We start from the raw sequence: 19,073 nt of genomic DNA, 5'->3' as shown, positions 1-19,073 counted from the left end.
TTCGTGTACCATTGGTTTAAAAACTACTAGTCATGTTACAGTGTTTCTCTAAATAATTACTCCGAACAAAATGTCAAATTTTGAGTGTTCTCTTTATTAAAATATGTTTATGGTGCTAACATGAGCTTAGCTTAACTAACATTTGTTTGTATTAGACAACCTTTTAAATGAAAGTGTTTATGTTTTTAAAAATAGTAAAAAAACACACATTTTTTTTAAATTAAAACTATATTAGAAAAGGTAAATGTCGTTTAAGGAAGTCTTTCTATTTTAAACCGTGTCATCAATATTAAAATCTCAAAATAGAGTGAAACCATCATATTGATATTTAAAGAGTAGCCCTTTCTTACACTTTTAAATTACTTCTATTTTGTGGATCTTTGATAATTAAATTTTAAATGAAATTATTGTAAAACATTTTAAATTCATATTCTCTTCATTAATTGACAATAGAAAACTATCAATTTTATAAATATAACAAATAAAAATTAATAAAAGTCAATCACTAGTCTACTGATAGAATTTTTTTTATATTTCTATAAATATTTTGATACGATGTACTGTATTTAAAAGATATTTTCAAAGGTTAATCCAAATATTATCTCTTGCAAAAAAAAAAAGAAAAAATAAAGAAACACATAAAGTTGAAACGAGATGGAGATGTTGATATGAAATTTAATACCCCAATGTCAAAAACATTATTTAAGTCTACCTCTTAAAAGTATTATTCCCTCTCTTAGTAACCTTTAATAAAATAAAATTCCCAATTTGCGATCCGCATGATTACAATCGCACGGCTAGAACAACGATAGGCCATACAATCTAAGGGTGGATGTTTCCGCACCGAATCGAAGCCTCTTGACCGTGGGCACGTGACTTTAACATTTTTATTGCACTAATTAAATAAAATATTTTCCAAGTAAGATCGCGATTCACGATTCCTCGACGTGTAGTACACCGTTTGTAAATTATAAAATACTCTCTTAAATTACCATTGGATATCTAATTCTATATCTATTAAATCGTTTTACTTTATTCCAAGCTTTTAAAATTACACTAACTGATTCTATATTAATTTAAATCTTATGCTTATAAACTTTTAAATTTGTCTTTTTAAAGCTTAAGGGCTACAATTTTATATTTTAATCAATAAAAAAACTATTATTTAAGTCGATCATCTTTATAGATATAAAACCGAATTGTTTACTAAATTATTTATTAACAAACAAAATTCAAGAAACAAATAAACTTTCAAAAATTAACTTTGACTTTAAAAAGATGTGGGATAGAATTTTATTGTTAGATTAAAAAAAAAAATAGTCTGATTTAAATTTAAAGTACACCCGTAGCAATTAATTATGGTTCTTTTCCCACCAAAAAAAACATCTGTTTTTTTTTAAAAAAAAAAATTAAAATTGAAAACATATTTTATTTCACAATTTAATTTTTATTTTATAGCATTGAACTTTAATTTTTTTTTTTAACTATATATATATATTTTGATACACCACATCAGCTAGTAATTATTTGGTTATGAATGGAGGTATAGATAAAATAAAAATAAAATATGAGTTTTTTTTTTTTAAATTGAAATAGTTTTATATTTAATGAGATAAACAACACATCACAATCGAAAGCAAAAAAAAAAAAAAAGAGATTAATATAGTAATTGAAGTTAAAAAATAGGCAAATCAAATCTAATATATTTTTCGTTTAAATCTTGTTTTTTTGTTTTGTTTTTGTTTTCGTTTTAATCTTTATATATATTTAAAATATAAAATTATTAATAATAATAAAAAAATAGAGTGAGGAAAAAGAAAATTGTCGTGATCGTGACAACGCGATCTTAGTCTGGAAGCTCGGGAGGAGCTTTAGCAAAGCAAAGAAAAGCTTTATCGATTCGATTTTGGCGTTCGTGGAGGAGGGAGGGAAATGGCGTCTGAGCTCCAGCAATTGAGGTTCAACCCACCCCAATCCAACGCATCCGACGAATCCTCTGCCAAAGACGATCACCCACTCTTGAACTCCGACTCTCCCGCCGTCGCCGACCAGGATTCCGACGATCTCCACCAAAATTATGCTCCCTTTGTCCGACGAGACGTTTACGGCACCATGGGCCGAGGAGAGCTTCCGTGGATGGAGAAACTGCTACTCGCAATGGCCCTCCTTACAATCGTTCCTATACGGGTGGTTATTGGGATGACTTTGCTGGTTCTCTATTACACGATTTGCAGAGTTTGTACGTTATTTCACGATCCGAATAGGGAGACAGATGAGCAGGAGGATTACGCGCATATGGTTGGATGGAGGAGGTCTGTGATTGTTTGGACCGGAAGATTTCTGTCTAGAGCCGTGTTATTCGTGTTAGGGTTTTATTGGATTTCGGAAGTTTATCGAATCCCGCCTAATGGGGACAAGTCAACTGACGAGGTGCGCTTTAATTTCTGCTATCCGTTACAAGTTCCGACTTGGTCATTGTTCTGTTCTGCTTTCTTGTATGTTTTAGTTCATAGGTATCTTAATCTCTTCATCTTTGAGTTGGTTCTTGTGTTTATTAATATTTTCTATTTTCTCTTGTTTGATGTCTAGAATGAGGGGCAAGAGAAGTCTCAAGAGTCTGAAAGACCTGGGGCTATTATCAGCAACCATGTATCATATTTGGATATTTTGTATCATATGTCTTCTTCTTTCCCAAGCTTTGTTGCTAAGGTTTGTTCAAACACAAGTTATGATAATTATACGGACAATGTGTGATAGCTTTTGGTCTGGGCCAATATGAATTTACATTATAGTTCATCTTTAGGTCTGACTTTTCTGATCCTCGATTTTTCTTCTTTTTCTTGTTTTGGCTGAAGAGATCAGTGGCTAAACTTCCTCTTGTTGGTATTATCAGGTTGGTTCAGTTTGAATGGATTTAATATTATGATTATCTTTTCCGGAAGCCAAACTTTTATTTAAGGTTTATTTTAAAATCTCGGGGGAAAACCAATTTTTATCCCCGAACCTGTTTCATGTTCTATATTTCTTAAAAGTTTAGCTGTCGTTTTTCTTTTGTGCCAGCAAGTGCCTTGGTTGTGTCTATGTTCAAAGGGAGTCAAAGACATCTGAATCTAAGGGTGTTTCAGGTACGTCATGCTTCCATCTCTCAATCATCTGTGACGTTTCCTGTTGATTATTGTTACTAGCCGAAAACTTATGCTCATATGATTGGCATTCTAGTCATAGATTTGAGTGGGTGAAGTGTTTCAAGACAATGTAGGTATCCTTAACCATAATTGTTCACACAATCATACTGCAAACTTGCTCTGTATGATTCTTGCATAATAGTTCATTCAAGGACATTATTCCCATGAAATGGCTTTTAACTAATGTTCATCTGCTTATAGGTGTTGTGAGTGAACGAATTCGAGAAGCTGTGAAGAATAGCTCTGCTCCCATGATGATGCTTTTTCCAGGTCTCTTAATGTGCTCTTAAGTACATCGTCTATTATTGTTTTCTTCACGATTATTGTGTCCCCCTTTAACTTAAGAGAATCACAGTGCTTAAATTTATCTCACATAGTTGAGGACGCTGACTTTGTTGATATTTAAGCCAGGTATAAGTTCAACTAACTAATAACTATAAAAAATGATAAAAATTTAACAATTAATTTATATGTAGAAGTAGTTTTTTTTTTTTCTTTTTTAATATTAAGCCCAGTAAAGTATTCTTTCTTTATTGTTATTTTTTGCCAATATGAGACAATTTAATTGGCCTAATTACGCAGAACAACCATGGGAGAGCCCTCCTTAGGTAAGGTCCAAAAATTCTTCCTAGGTGCGAAGAGTATAAATAGAGCAGCTACCGGAGGAATCCTCCACAAACTTTACCATTTCTACAGTCACATGGATCACAAAGGAACTTTGATGAAATTGAGTCACAAAATCTGGTTTCCTTTTTTAACGGACACCATTCCAAAATATGGGTGGTTTGGCTATGATTGTTGTGCTTATCAGAAGAGGATAAGAATGCTGGGATAAGAACCCTAAACCGTTGACAATTTTACAGTTAGGAACTAACTTTTAGATTTATTGATAGTATAGGGAATGGATAATGTTCATCAAGTTTTGATACCACTTTGGTATTTTAACCTAAATTTTTTTGCGTTTTATTTAGCAATAAAAAGAATATGAACATTGGTAAATTTATTAGTAAGAATGGCTAATGAGATAATCTGAGGAGTAATTAGGAATTTGTGCTTGTGTTTGTTTATTGTCCAAGATGTTTAATGTGTTATTATTTTCTTTTACAGAAGGAACAACCACCAATGGGGAGTATCTCCTGCCATTCAAAACGGGTGCCTTTTTGTCGAAAGCTCCTGTTCTTCCATATATTTTAAGATATCCATATCAGAGATTTAGTTTGGCCTGGGAATCAATAACAGGGGTAAGACTTTCTACTTTATTGTACTTGCCCTTCTAAGATTTCTTCTTCAAATTTTGTTAAGGAGAATTTGCAAAATGGAAGTTGACATCATCTAATGGGGCGGTGCCTTACTATATATATATATATATATTTATTTATTTATTTATTTATTTATAAGAAACAAGTATATTTATATAACAAAAGAGAACAACCTAAGGGCAAAGGACAAGAGGGCCCTCCCCAGTAGAAACTAAAAAATGATGGCCTTCCAATTGTTGAATATCATAGAAAGGCTATAATTTCAAAAGTGTTTGGTGTAATTTGTAGTGCCGTACTATTTTCTTAAATGCTGTAATTCAGTTTGAGTATGCATGTTAAATATTCTGATTGTGAAGTTTCTCATATGGCCTTCATTCTGACAATTGTTTCTTATGAGCCAAGGCCAACTACCAGCCTTTGGTATAATGGTGTAAGAAGTTAATGAGTTTAAACTGTGTGAACATAAACGTCAAGAGGTGAATAAGGATGAAATTTACTTCAATGAATTTTTTAGTAGTGAATTATTGCAAGTTCAATTGGTAATTGGAACCTCCTTCCTTCTTCTTTTGGGATACCACGTGTGTTAAGTCTAGCTTTCTACGTAACTAATCCCACAAGATAACTACTCAATATGATTACTTTCGATATTGGACTTTCTAATATTGAACTATACAGTTTGAAATTGAAACCATAGCCTTGTGTTGGTTGCTTCTACCTCAAATTACTGAACCGACTCATTCGTGGCTACCACTTTTGATATTATAAAGGTTTCAGGATCCTAGTATAAGATATGTTTGAATTCTTATTGGCAGGGCCGTCATTTTCTACTTCTTCTCTGTCAATTTGTAAATCATATGGAGGTAATAAGATTGCCTGTCTATGTCCCATCACCAGAAGAAAAGGATGATCCGAAGCTTTATGCTAACAATATCAGAAGGTTGATGGCGAAAGAGGTACTTCTTCTCCTTCGATGCACTATATTATATTCATTTAGGAGAGTGAGCAGAGATCTCAAGCATGCCTCTCAAAAGGCAACAAGGACCATGACAAAAACATCAAGACCTTTCTGGTTGAATATTCTGTCAAAATTGTTTCCTATGCAACCATAATTTTCAGAGCTCGAACTAAACTGAATCCCCTTTACGCTCTATTTGAGTGTGTTATACTAGATAAGTTATGGTGATTGTTTTTATCTGCAGGGAAATATGATGCTTTCGGATATTGGGCTTCCAGAGAAGCGTGTGTATCTTGCTGCTCTGAATGGTAATAATAACATCCGTAGTGTTTTGCATCAGAAAGACGACTGAATTAACTAGTTCGAGTCTAGTTTTAGTTTGTCCAGGTTTATGCACTGTTATGATGGGAGGAAGTTACGCACCCACCCATCTAATACTACTAGATACTACTAAGAGTGCGTTTCTTGGCCTGTACTTTATATAACAAACGTAATATTTGAGTAGAGTTTTTACTTATTAGTGTGGTGGCGAGTTTCTGTTTATCAGAGCATGATGTAACATGTTGATGCCTGGACTAAAAATTTTATATTGGTAATGAAATTGAAAGAGTTGAGAAAATTGCCTTGCCTTGAGAAAGGAAAAGCCTAAACAGCCTATTAATTTGAATTCTGAGGTGTCTCTTTGGTGTTCCTGCAGGTATACCACGCCAATGCTAATTTGGGATGTCATCTTCTGTAAATTCTTGTAGATGATAAATATATGGAAAATACCATCACCATCATCACCACCACCATGTGCAACAACCATTCATTTAAACTAATATCGTCTCAAATAAACTTGTTTGTATGATTCTTTTTGAGAACACTTCAATTTTGCTGAGTAGCTTGTGTGCATATACGTGTGGGTCTCATCAAATTTAGGATTTCTAGTTTTGCTGAGGTTTCAGTTCACTTGTGAATCTCACAATAATTTGCTTGAGTGATTACATAGTCCTGCAGGCTGAACTTCTATCACAAGATGATGAGGGTGGTTTTATGATCATGAAATGCTGCTGCCTGTGCGGAAATATCGTACTTGGGTTTTGACCCTTTACTTCATTAGAGATATCGTGTTTGATTCAGTTAACTTTTACTATATAAACATTCTCTATCATGAATTTTATGTTGTTATTTACCAAAAAGTAGTGATAGTAAAGGAAATCATAGGTTGAAAATCACCAAGTTTACCTTGTCAAGATCTCTCCTTCCCCTTGTCTCATTCCAACTCCCTCTTCCGATTATTCATTTTGCTTCAATTTATATCAGGAATAATAGAAATGGGGAAGATGCATCTAAATCACTAAGCTAAGCTATGCTCTAGTTGGTTAAATTGGTTATCCATGAGATTTGGTTTTATGTTACCTCCCCCTTTCCCCATGTGATACCTCAAATTCCACAGCTCCCATGTTATTAAATGTTTGTCACTATAATTTGCCTTGCAACCGAAAAGGAGTAGACAGTTGGACAAAGAGTACAGTTTGCCTTGGATTTTTCTCACCTTTGCCTTGGGATGCTTGTGACTTGTGACCTGCTTTCAATCAATTTGGCAGAGCAAAATATCCTTTGGACATGTGATTTTTTACCTTTAAACTTTAAAAATTGTATCAGTTATATTTTCTTACGGTATTGTCTCGAAGAACTTATAATTTATATCAATTAAATTTATAATGATCCTTCGTTATGATCACCATTGAAAATTATTTATGCACCAAAACAATTAGAGTAAATTTATACATGGTTCGAAAATTATTGTAATTAAATATTTTAGTTCAACGTGTTTATTCAATATTAAAAAAATTTTAGTAAAACATTCAATTACACTGTAGATTTTAAATTAAAATTGTATATAACAGACCTATTAACTAGAACGATGACAATGATATGTGTGCTAAATAAATAATTGTGGACAAATGACAAAAAAAGAATGGGGACAACTAAAAAAACAAAATAACACCTAACATATGGAATCCTTATGCCATTCTATTTTGTTAGTTGTCCATTCTCCTCTATCATTTGTCTATCATACTATAATATACCAAATTAGCCAACTCCCAAATGATAAAAACCAAACCTTTCGAACTTCGTAGGGGTATTTTTGCAGTTTGCGCGTGATTATTATTATTGTTATTTTTAATTTGTTAAGGGTGTTGAAATGGGAGGAGACCAGCATGGTAACGGACCATTGATTAATACGATCCAGAAATAGACATTACATTTACACTGGGAAGGCTAGTGGGTTTGTCATCTAACAGAGAAATTGCTTGCATCTACTCACAGCAAGCAACTCCCAAACAAATTATGTGAAATTAGAAAAAGGATGAATTCCCTTCTCTTTCCAATAAAAGATATCTAGAACAAACAAATTTTCTCACCTATGCTTTAAGGCATGAGGGTTCACTGTTGGATTTTTTCAACTCCCACCCTTTCGATGGTGACTGTAGAAATAATGAATTTGAAGACAGCTGCTTCTGCCGCGACGATATAGAAGACAAGCTACTGAACACACTCCTCAGCTTCGTCTTCTCGGTCTCGTACGGCAGGTATGTGGGATCGTGTCTTACCGCAGATATTCTAAGGGACTCGGGAAGTATGCAATTACAGATGGAACCTGTAATGTTGATCCCTTTTTGTTAATCTTTTTGTGAATGTGAAAAAACCACTCTTTTACATTTAATTTAACCCAAATGTCACTATACCACAATGGATTGAAAGCAAGCATAGAATTGTAGGGCAGCTGAAACTTTCTTCTTTTGGGGAATAAATCAATAGATTTAGCATTCACACGATCAGATTTGAGATGGAAAATCGCTTCTAAAAGGGAATGAGATAGAAAGGTACCTATTTTAGCCAGTCGATTTACCCATTTTGGAATTGATTTTCCAGTCAACTGATGACAGACGTCCCTGCAGAAATGATTGCAGTTCTTGACAATTAAGTGATATGTATCCCCATAATAGTTTGAAGAGCGTTGCTCAATGAACTCTCTGACTTCATGAGGATCGAGGCAGGTTGTGCCAATTAATATTGACCTCCTGAACTTGAAGCCCGGGCATTGTCGAGGCTCGACTTCAAAAACGCCACTGGTTGGATAGTCATGTGCTCCAAATGCATATTCTACACCATGGACTGCACAATGCATACATTTCACTCTCAGAAAGGAATAAGATCGCACTAACTTTCTAATTTCAGGTCACAATTGGATTTGTAGTGGCAAAAAGATAGGTTTGTGACATTACCTTCTACACCAGAGTGAAAGATACCAAGGCCTGCCCAATAGACATAACCATTCACAGGGGTTAAATCATACACGTTTAGATAAACTGGCGTTGTGCCTGGACCATAGTTAACCGACTTAGATTTGGAAAATAGACAAAAAGAGAGAGATGGTGATTTTCCTTTCAAACGAGGGGCAGTTGATTTCCATTTCTTGGATCCAAGCTTCAGTTTCATTTTGTTGACAAAGAAAAAAATCAGACTTCGGTTGATGCCCCTCTCCAATCTGTTACAGGGACAAGCAGAATAAATCACCAATATGGGGAAAGTACAAAGACAAGACAGATTCATGCTATTATCCTCAGAATAAATAACTTTCTAATCAATTTTCCCGATCAAAGTTTTACCCATCATTCAAGTGATGATAAAGAACTCTCCAATCCAAATTACTCCTATACCATACACGAATCTTATGCCTGAATTGTGCCAACTTATAAGATATAGCTCAGTCCAACAGATGCATGTGGTTCAGTAATGACCATATGGGTTCAAACCTAAGCTTTAGGAGAGTAAAAGCTATGCAAAATTCTACTTCATATGATTATTATCGGCCTTACTCAATAAGAATGTGAACCCAAAAACTTATAAGTTCATTTAGTCTGCAGAATATGAGGTCTATTTGAGTAGTCAATAGATTAAAGAAGTGCAGCAAAGGGTCACTAAACTTAAACAAGCTAGCAGGACAGGAGCTGATTGGAACTGTCTGATATATAAATCAAAAGAAAAGTTGAGAATCCATTTTTGCAGCAAATTTGTAGCGAATTACACTAATGATTGGAAGTTAGTTTAAAAACATTCTTTTTATTCCTTAGAATAACATTTAAATGATGATGTTAGCCTGATTTTGAAAAAAGACAAAAGCTGTTTTTCAGATAATCGCAGACTCGTACTTAATGATTACATTAACACTTCAGCTCAATCTGTACAAGTAATCTTATCACTACTCCCAATTTAAGAAAATAATTATGATACAAAGAGTAATTAAAAAAGAAGAAAACGAAAAAAAGTAAAGCCAGGTAGCCCCTCCGTCATCATGCCATCCTCATTCACGTAGTATTTTTAATCCTTTACCATATTGAGAAGATATGCTAGTTCTCTTCTCCCATTACATATAGAAGGCTAATAACTTGAACAATTAAGGGTTTTCATATTAGTATCCAAAACCTAAATAGATCTGAACAGAAACAACTTATGAGTCTAGAACTTTTAATTCAAGAATTATATATTGGAAATAGAAAATAAAGTTGCAGTACATTTATTAAGAGCCAGCTAAGTTCTCCAACAGAACATTAAGCATCAAACCTTTAATTAAAAGCAGTCCTAAAAGCTAGGATTCTCATATTTTTTTAAAACTATCAATGAAAGCACATTGTGTCTCGAGATTTTCAAAATCAAACCGATAATAGAATTGTTTACTTTCAAATCAACTCGTGTACAAATTACTTTCAATTCTGGAATTGGAAAGTAAGAGTTATCGATTGAAGGAGGAAAAGAAAAATTGGTAAAATTAAATTCAGATCTGAATGACAATTAAATTAACCAACGAAGAAAAGGGCACTCCAAAGTGGCCAGCATTAACAGTCAAGTCAGCTATCAAAGATCAACAAAACAGGAAACCATGCTTTCTGCGAAGACGTTAAACAAAACAACAAGGGGAGGAAAATTCAGAGATTCAGAAACAAAAACGCAAAACAAACAATCAAACGGTCTCGAAGCCAGCTTATGAAGGAAACCCCACAAGTTCTTAATCATTCAAAACCCAACAATTCAACAACCGCACAAAAAAAGAAATCGAACCCATGTCACAAAAACAGAGAAATGGGAGCTGAATGGAACAAGAAGTCAAAAAAAAAAAAAAAAAGGAACTCACGGATTCAAGAAGATCCAAAATGGGGCATCGAAATGAGGCAGCAGGATGAAGGAGAAAGCATAAAAAGGCAAACCCAGATGAGTAAAGAGACAGAGAGATAGGAAGAAAAAGAAGAAGAATGAGAGGGACCTGAAACAAGGGTTATAATCCTCGTTTGGCCGCCTCTCGCTCTCTCTTTCTCTGTGTATCTCTCAAAGGTTTGTGCTAGATGAATAATAATGGAAGTGGGAAAGGCAAAGAAAGTGGCATAAACCAAAAGGAAAGAAGACCAGATTGATTAATGTGGGTGAGCCTAAGAGGCACAGCCACAGCCACAGCCACAGCCACAGCCAAGCCACAGTTTGAGAGAGAAAGATGATACAGTGAAAGTTGTCTCATTATTTTACCCTTTCCCATACCCTTCTCTTCCCACCACGTGCTTTGCTTTTCTCCAAATTCTCCATCTTTTTAGCCCATCTCTCATTTCTTCTTCTTCTTCTTCTTCTTCTTCTTCTTCTTCTTCATTTCATTTCAATTAATACCCCATACTTCTCCAATGACCTTTCAAATCTTTCTTTGTTGATGCATACACCATTTAAACTTCTATATTGTGATTTATAGATTTCTTTTTTTAACTTCCAATTAAATTTTATAAATTGCTTCTTTCATAATATTCATAGTTTGACCTTTTTCTTCCTTTCATAAAACTATAGGCATGAAAACAATCCATTATTATTAAACTAAACTAATACTGACATACATTTAAGTTAAAGTTATGTTCATGTTTGTAATAACTTAAATGATGGTTCATCTTTTCTAAATAAATAAAGTCCGAGGTGGTAAATTCAAATATTTGACATTAAAGTTAACAACATGTCATTTATATTTAGTTTAGATAGGTCTAATTTAGTGAAAGTTAGTTTTTTATTAATTGGTCATTAATTTGCTATATTTATAATAATTTTATAATTTTCTTTTATTATATATACTAATACTGTGAATACAACTTTTTCATAATTTAATATAAGAATAATATAAACAAATTGAATAAATTATTAAGGCATTTTCTGAAAGTGGAAGATTTGATTTTCTTCTCTACCAGATTTTTTTCAGTTTAGATTTTGATTTACAAATACTATGACTAAGCTGAAAGTAAATTAAAATATAAAAACTGTTATCCAAAAAGAAATATTAGAAAATAGATATAAGATGCCATTTCATTCTTCTTTTTAATTATTGTTAGAATTGAATTGGCCTTTTGCTTGCAAGCCATTGATGCTGCCATGAGTACAATAATGAGTGATTTCTGGTCAATATCACTTCAATAATGTGACAATAATGGTGTGTGTCTCTATGTATATGTATATATAATATTTTGACTTTCACTTCAATAATCGGTCGGTCTTTCGATCTCATCAAACTATAGGATATCATGCGAAAATTTAAACAACGTATCTTTTGGTTGTGTAAGTTTAATTTTGATAAATGTTAGTTATTCGTCGAAAATTTATAAAGTTTTGAACAAATTGTATAGTTTTGTATAAACATCTTATATGTAATTTTTGAAATTGAGGATGAAACACAAATTGATGTAAATTCGTGAGGACCAAAGGTTTATTTTAACAACAAAATTATTTAAGAAATGGTAAATTTTAAAATCATTGATAAAATATTGTGGTAGTAACAATTACACCATCAAACTTTCAAGTTTTGTAATAATTGTAAAAACTAGACCTGTGAAGGATAGAAATTGAATCTTCAAACTTACGTAATCAATACAATTTATACAATTATGTATGTTTAAGGGGTTAGTTTAAGAATTTGGGTAAATTTAATGAACTCAAATTTTTAATTTTAAAAGTTTAAGAATCAATTACCACTGTGCTTTAAATTGGTAGGGTGACAAAGTCATGCCCAATTGCTTACAAATTGGAATTCAATTGCGATATTGTAATTTACATTCTCTACATGTCTTAGAAATGATTTTACACTATGATTATAAAATTACAAATTTAATATTATGTCGAATAATTTTAACTAAATTAATTAACTCACTAGAAAGTGTCGTTTCTAAACCCTCGTCTAGATTATTGGTAACACAACGAAATAAATTCAAGACATTTCAACAATTTCATAGTTTGAACAAAATTAAATAGCTATATGACCTATCTCATTTATAAGGAATACAATATTTTTCTTCATTGTTCTAAGTGACTCAAAACTTCTATTCATGACGTTGTGCAAATTCTTTCTCATTACGACTTGTTTTCTTATGTTTGTTATGTGCATTTTTATTTTTATTTTGTATGTTTTTGCTTCCAGAACAAATTTCACTCTATAAGAAATCAAAATAACAACAAAACAAAACAAGAAAAAAGAAAGATAATTTGAATGATGTTCATCTTCATCTCGTGGCTGCAATATTACAACGTATCATTAAATTCTCCAAAAGAAAAGAAAAAGGCATTGGGCTTCTTTCTAATTTAATTTTAACCTATTCATTCACATGAAAAATTACAACTTCAATGCCTCTAATTTTCATTTTCTCACCCTCTCCTCAAAGGTTCCATGGTCTCCTCATGAAGGCTTCTGTACTATATATATATATATATATATATATATATATATATATATATATATATATATATATATATATATATATATATATGCATATAACTTTCTTTTTATCTCACTTCATATATTACTATACATTCTTTGGATTTAAGGATTAAACGTTACGACGATAAGTTTAAAATTAAGTCTAGGTATTTTGACATTTCGTTTGGGAACATTAGAGATACCCAAGTCTTGTTTGTAATTATTTTAAAATATTGTTATGAAAACTAAATTGTTGACCTCAAAAGTGCTACCGGTTATAATTAAACTATTTCTTTTAGTTTCTGTCTCTTTTATTTTAATGAACATATATGAGATCTCTGTGTTTATAATCATGATTTATAAAGTGCGTAACAAATATTTAAAAACAAATATAACATTAAACCTTCCTATATTTAATTCAAAAGATTAGTTTTCATACAGATACTTTGCTTTAGAAGAAAAAACTTTAGGTAACAAAACTCATTACATTAAAATCAGTACCAAATGCAATTCAAAATTTTTAAACAGAAACAAAAGCCACAAAAACCCGTGCGTTGCCAAATGGGCCGGATCATGTTCTTTCTGGGCCGAGTTTTCTTCTAATAATGTTTTTCAGAAAAAGTTTAGAAAATTATTTGAAAATTAAAAAAAAAAAATTGATAAATTATTTACACTCCATAGAACAAAATGACTAAAAGATAAACTTTTCACTTTGACATTTATATAAACGATAAAGACAAACTATTCTTAACAACTTCAACTTCACAACAAAATTCTAAAATTCAATTCTTTCTCTCATCGATGGAATGAATTGTGTTTTTAACTTTTCATTAATGCTTTATTTTCTTTTAAGTTACCACTAGAAACACTAAGCACATGATATACAACATGATCCATCCAAAAAGGGAAAAAAGCTATACAAATAAAAACAAAACGATAAGGGTAGAATACAAAATGAAAGACGTAAACAACCCTTCTTATATGTATCAATGTTTGTGCATCTCGTTCTAATCCTCCGAAGATAAAGATTAAATTGATCTCATCCACATTGTGATTAAACTAAAGTCGAATTGCTACCACCTGTTTATTCTCCCACTTTGCAAAAATTTTTAGTAATTTATGAATTCACAAGAAAAAGAAGTAATATATCACAAATAGAAAGAGAGTTTATATGCTAAGAGTTAAGAAATGTTTTGAGGAATATAGTGTTTACAGAATGCATGCTTTTAACAGTGGTTGATATCTACTAGCATCAAGATTCGTCCAAAAGTACCCCCAAGACTTTTAGACACTATATTTTCTATTTTCATATAATCTCCCAATAAACAACAGCGCAGTTCCATCAATCAAAATTGTTCAATTATGGTTGAATTATGGTATAAACACGAAAAGGAAAAAGGGAGTTTTTAGTGCTTTATGACTAAGAAAAGAAACATGAAAATGGGGATTAACTCTTATTTTCTTAAAATATATGAGGACTCCGATTCATCACTACACTTATACGAACGACGGTTTCTAAAAGAGAAAAAGAGTTATGAAAGAGTACATACATAAAAACCATCAAATTATCTTTTTGTTTTTCATTTATCGTTAGTAAACTCCAAAACGATAAAAACACTAAATTTGAAATACCAATATGTATTTCACTTCTTAATACCTAAAAAAATTATATTTCCATGTTAAAATTTGATGTCTTTCTCAAAGAAAAAATAATAACGAAAAGAATTCCTATGTAATATTGCAAAATTTAAGAAATTGAATATCTGAGATAATTTTTTAAAAGAATTAAAGACCTTCAAAATATTATTCAAAAAAGTTAAAATAGAATAAAAGGACTCGAACGTAACTAATATATATATACACACACAGATTCAGCTCTATATATAATTAACAATAATAGTGGAAAATGAATTTAACAAAAACTCCCGAATGAGAAAAGAAAACATTAATTGAAAATAAAAGAAGCAAAAAATTTGGGATTATAATAACATAATTAAAAAAAAGAGAGAGAGAGAAAATTGTACAATCTATTCGCTGTTGCAAAATGTAGACCCACGTGGTAACCAAGAACCTGCATGCGTCCTTTTCCTATACACATACCTTACCGGAATCCGATGCAGAACCCGGCGGAGCCCATGGTCCAATTTCATAAGCCATTACTCCCGCCGCCGCCGTAAGGCGAAGCAGTTTCAACGTCACAACCATCAAACGACGTGAAAAGAGCAGAAATACCATTGCCGGAAACCCCACCACCTCCTCCTCCTCCTACACCCATGCCCAGTCCTAGGAGATCCCGCGTGGTGGGTTCGTTGCCGAATCCAAGTCCGAGCCCAGCCGTCATGGAGATGGCGGGGCCAGGAGACTGCGACAACGATAACCCAGAGGCACGAAGCAAAGAGGAGGCGTTGGAGCTGGTGACGCCCATTTGGGCAGCCTTCTGCAGCAAGGCAGTGGCGGACATGGCGGCGGGTTGAGGGGACAAAGAGTAATGTGGAGTATGGTCTTGGAAAATGGAAGAGGCTGAGGTTGAGCCCGATGAGGCTGAGGCTCTACATGAGAGGAAGAGGGATGTTGAGAGAGAGAGCGATGTGGGCTCAAAGGCGGTGGTAGAGGGATCATTGCCACCGTCTGATCGGTTGACGCCGGTGGTGAGTTGATGGGGCGGATTAGGGGGAGCACTTGTAACAGTGGGAGGAGGAGAAGAAAATACACCAGCGAAAAAGCTTGCACCACCGCCATTTGTTGGGCTGTTTATGTTAACGGTGGAGGCCACGGCTGAGGTTAAGCTTGTCGCTGCTGGTGTTAATGACCCCATGGGAATGTCCGGTGGTTCTGCACCCAAAACATCATGAAAGAAAAAGGTTGAGGAAAATATAAAGCTACATCTTTGGATAAAACTTGTAGCTTTTTGAGTTACCAATTTCGAAACTTGCCGGAGTAAAATTACGGCTGTTTGAAAAGTAAACAAGTCTTCATATTCCTCTCTTTTTAGATTTAATAACCAGTAACTTATATATGACTAAATAAAAAGCTACTAACTTCAACCTATAAACTCTAAGTCAAGACAGCGAGCCAAACGCTCTCAATTGGTCTAACTTCACAAAACTTTGAAATTACAAAAGTCAAGAACAGTATAATTGATGAAATTAACCACAATTATCCAATCATTATCGTATCGAGTAAAAGAGAATGTTGATGAAATTTCAGTTATATAATTAGTTTTTTCAACCTTAGTTGATAGGAAGATATCTAGAAACAGTAAATAAAAATATTAACCAATTAAAGAATAACCACCAAAACAGCACTAAATTATTTCGAACGATGAGATAACAAGACAATAAGATTTTAAACCTTTTGAGTTTTTGGCATAAAAATATTGGAATTCATAGTTAAATTCAAATAATAATAGACAATTAATTTTGGACTTCCAAGACTCCTTAAATTTAAATAAGATCAAATAAATCAAGTAAGCTTAATTAACAAAAAAAAAAAAAAAAAGTTATCGACAAAACTAAAAGACACAATAAATTTGCTTAAAAATTAGATCCTAGAGCAGCATTAGATACATTTTTTCTTGGTGCGACATACCAAATTATTCAACAAATTCTTTTTATTTTTTGGGAATGCAATAAATACATTATATTTATTAACTATGATATAATATTAAATTTACTTTTTTTTTTCTTTTTTGTTTATGGTACTACTCCAAATTATTACTACTAAAAAAAGTTGTCCATGTTGTGATAAATCACCCCTATTAAATTAATATATGGGTGAAATGAAATGTAAAATTTATGACGGACTAATGAGCTTTCAAACCAAGCGGTGATTGTAATTTAGTGATAAATTAGTGTAGGTTTTGATGGACTTTCTAGAATTTAAAAACATGTTTCTACAAATGTTAAAGAATTGTTTATAAAAACTAAACGTTTTGGAAAATCAATCCAAAGGACAAAAGTCCCTTGATTAACAAGGACAACGATTTATTTAAATATATATATATATATATATAAAAAGGACAACAATGAACCATATCAAGACAGCAAGCTTCTCAAGGTTTCTTCCACTATACAAAATTTCACCTCTCCAACTTTAATTGCTTTGCCAATATTAATTACCTTTTCTAAATCAAGCAATTAACAAAGGAACACAAACTTAATTTTTCCATAATCATAGAAAGAACGACATCAGTGAGCATTTATTTTACCTGAGCTTTGAATTGACAAACCAGGAGACACCGGCACGGTGGCCAATGGCGAAGAAGCAACCACCGCGGTGGCGGCAATAACATTGGTATCCGAGCTGGCGAAAGCCAAAGCATCGCAAAAAGCCCGATGCGTAATGAAACTATCCCTCCTATGAAAAAAAATTAAACAAAGAAGTTCAAGAAATTTGGGGGGGGGGGGGGGGGGGGGGGGGGGGGCAAATAATGAATAACATGAATTAAATGAAGATTTGATTAGTGAATTTTACCTAGAAAACAAAGTTCCACAATCGCATTTATACTCTCTAGTCCCACAGGTTTTCATATGCGCTTTCCAATCCGATCGAACGGCGTATTTCTTGGAGCACCGCTCGCACTTCCACTTCTTCTCGCAGTGCTTTCTAGAGAAGTGCTTTTTAATGCCGGTTAGGTCGCCCAGTGCCCTAGCCGGATTATGATGCACGCAAGAAGGTTCTGGACAGACGTAGACTCGTTTTCGAATTTCGTTGCTCGTCCTTTGCCGGAGCTTCCAAGGTAAGTTGTGGCCGCGCCGGTGAAGCTGCAGGTTCTGGTCTCGCTGGAATCCTTTGTTGCAGATCTCGCACACGAATCGGTTTGTTGCTAGAAGCGATTTTGGCGACAGAGCTATAACCTCCGCAGTTGGATCTGGCATCCCTGGGAGATTCCGCTTCTTCTTTGCTGGAGTCACGGTGTCGATTATCTCGACTTCATCAACAGCTGGCGGGGAAGATGCGGTAACCATCGCCGTTGGAGAATTACTCTCTGCCGATACCATTGGTGATTATTTCGAGCCCTAACTTATTTGGATTTAGAAAACTATTGCTGAAGAGAAGAAATGAAAATCGGAGTACTTAGAATAATGTAGAGAGCATTATCTAGTTTGAGTTTTACGTAATTAAATTGAGATCAACTCGGTGATCGGATTTGTGGCCGGGAATTCGTGGTCCTTCGAGGCGGCGGCCACTTCACAATTCACACTTGAGAGGAACAAGAGAGAGGTTGAAGAAAGAGACAGAAATTTAAAATTTTGTGGGTTTTTTTTCACTTTTTTTTTTTTTTGTTCTTGTAGTCAAGGAAAAAAATCAAAAGATTAAAGCGGCGCGCTAACCATGGTTAAGATTTTCGGACTATGGTTAGGGGGAGGTCTGGGCCCCACGGGAAGTCTGATCTTTTTGTCTGCTCATGCGTTGCGCCACGTGTCTGGATCTGCGGGTCTATGATTTTTGTCGGGCCAAGTCGGACTACTCCAGCCGGTGCTTGTCGTCTAGTCCAATTATTTATTCCATTTTTCAAACTGGATAAGCGATAAGACAATTATAACCCCCTGCTAGAACACTCCCATTATAAGCACCCCTAATTCAAAAAAATAAAATAAAATAAAATAACTAAACATCTAAAGTTATAATAATTATTTACTTTTCTATAATGTTTACTATAGTATTTATTATTAATTCTTATATTAAAATAGTTCACCTATAATTCAAAATAAAAATAATCTACAATTTAAATGTAAATTATTATAATCCAATTATACCAGCTTAGTTGTACCCAAAATATCCCTAAAATGATATGGATATTTGATGCACTAAATTGAAGTGTATTTAGTAGTTATTATAATATATTGTTTTATAATAGTTTAAAAAACTACACAAACTTGTGTTTTTTTTCTTCTATAAATTACAGTAAAAAA

At 33.3% G+C, this 19,073-nt stretch overlaps 3 protein-coding genes across 6 annotated transcripts; 1 reads left to right on the top strand and 2 right to left on the bottom strand.

Annotated features, from left to right (window-relative positions):
• Positions 1–1,793: 1,793 nt before the first annotated feature.
• Positions 1,794–6,620, top strand: LOC103487953 (lysophospholipid acyltransferase LPEAT1). 2 transcript variants are annotated; one of them, XM_008446472.3, is made up of 9 exons: positions 1,809–2,430; positions 2,590–2,709; positions 2,856–2,893; positions 3,061–3,125; positions 3,387–3,455; positions 4,293–4,426; positions 5,257–5,397; positions 5,644–5,707; positions 6,097–6,620. In XM_008446472.3, exons 1-9 carry the CDS (start codon positions 1,933–1,935, stop codon positions 6,114–6,116), a joined length of 1,149 nt encoding a protein of 382 aa, XP_008444694.1. In that variant the 5' UTR covers positions 1,809–1,932; the 3' UTR covers positions 6,117–6,620. The 2 variants fall into 2 exon arrangements, with proteins under 2 accessions (XP_008444693.1, XP_008444694.1); XM_008446471.3 differs by lacking the exon at positions 6,097–6,620 and having other exon boundaries at positions 1,794–2,430; positions 5,644–6,018.
• Positions 6,621–7,607: 987 nt separating this feature from the next.
• Positions 7,608–11,137, bottom strand: LOC103487954 (deSI-like protein At4g17486). Of its 3 annotated transcripts, none has more exons than XM_008446473.3 (4): positions 10,582–11,137; positions 8,675–8,937; positions 8,277–8,564; positions 7,608–8,046 (listed from the first exon to the last, which is right to left on the bottom strand). In XM_008446473.3, the coding sequence occupies exons 2-4, from the start codon at positions 8,886–8,888 to the stop codon at positions 7,811–7,813; spliced, it is 738 nt and encodes a 245-aa protein (XP_008444695.1). In that variant the 5' UTR covers positions 8,889–8,937; positions 10,582–11,137; the 3' UTR covers positions 7,608–7,810. The 3 variants fall into 3 exon arrangements, with proteins under 3 accessions (XP_008444695.1, XP_050938345.1, XP_050938346.1); XM_051082388.1 differs by having other exon boundaries at positions 8,675–10,336; positions 10,582–11,011; XM_051082389.1 differs by having other exon boundaries at positions 7,608–8,564; positions 10,582–11,046.
• A 3,951-nt stretch (positions 11,138–15,088) lies between these two features.
• LOC103487955 (zinc finger protein ENHYDROUS-like) lies at positions 15,089–18,448 on the bottom strand. Its single transcript, XM_008446474.3, has 3 exons — positions 17,632–18,448; positions 17,366–17,514; positions 15,089–15,990 (listed from the first exon to the last, which is right to left on the bottom strand). Exons 1-3 carry the CDS (start codon positions 18,156–18,158, stop codon positions 15,305–15,307), a joined length of 1,362 nt encoding a protein of 453 aa, XP_008444696.2. The 5' UTR covers positions 18,159–18,448; the 3' UTR covers positions 15,089–15,304.
• Positions 18,449–19,073: the final 625 nt, after the last annotated feature.

The sequence above is a fragment of the Cucumis melo genome, chromosome 3, assembly GCF_025177605.1.
Source record: "Cucumis melo cultivar AY chromosome 3, USDA_Cmelo_AY_1.0, whole genome shotgun sequence".
Lineage (NCBI taxonomy): Eukaryota > Viridiplantae > Streptophyta > Magnoliopsida > Cucurbitales > Cucurbitaceae > Cucumis > Cucumis melo.
Note: the sequence above shows the minus strand (reverse complement) of the source record. Positions and strands in the feature narration are given on the sequence as shown.

Coding starts and splice junctions, on each gene's coding strand:
- LOC103487953 (XM_008446471.3), top strand. CDS start 1,933: ATGGCGTCTGAGCTCCAGCAATTGAGGTTCAACCCACCCCAATCCAAC. Junction 2,431..2,589: donor GGGACAAGTCAACTGACGAG/GTGCGCTTTAAT, acceptor TTTGATGTCTAG/AATGAGGGGCAAGAGAAGTC. Junction 4,427..5,256: donor CCTGGGAATCAATAACAGGG/GTAAGACTTTCT, acceptor TCTTATTGGCAG/GGCCGTCATTTTCTACTTCT.
- LOC103487954 (XM_051082388.1), bottom strand. CDS start 9,002: ATGAATCTGTCTTGTCTTTGTACTTTCCCCATATTGGTGATTTATTCT. Junction 8,565..8,674: donor CTTTCACTCTGGTGTAGAAG/GTAATGTCACAA, acceptor TGCATTGTGCAG/TCCATGGTGTAGAATATGCA. Junction 8,047..8,276: donor AAATCGACTGGCTAAAATAG/GTACCTTTCTAT, acceptor TCAACATTACAG/GTTCCATCTGTAATTGCATA.
- LOC103487955 (XM_008446474.3), bottom strand. CDS start 18,158: ATGGTATCGGCAGAGAGTAATTCTCCAACGGCGATGGTTACCGCATCT. Junction 17,515..17,631: donor TGTGGAACTTTGTTTTCTAG/GTAAAATTCACT, acceptor TTTTTTTCATAG/GAGGGATAGTTTCATTACGC. Junction 15,991..17,365: donor TTTGTCAATTCAAAGCTCAG/GTAAAATAAATG, acceptor TTTTGGGTGCAG/AACCACCGGACATTCCCATG.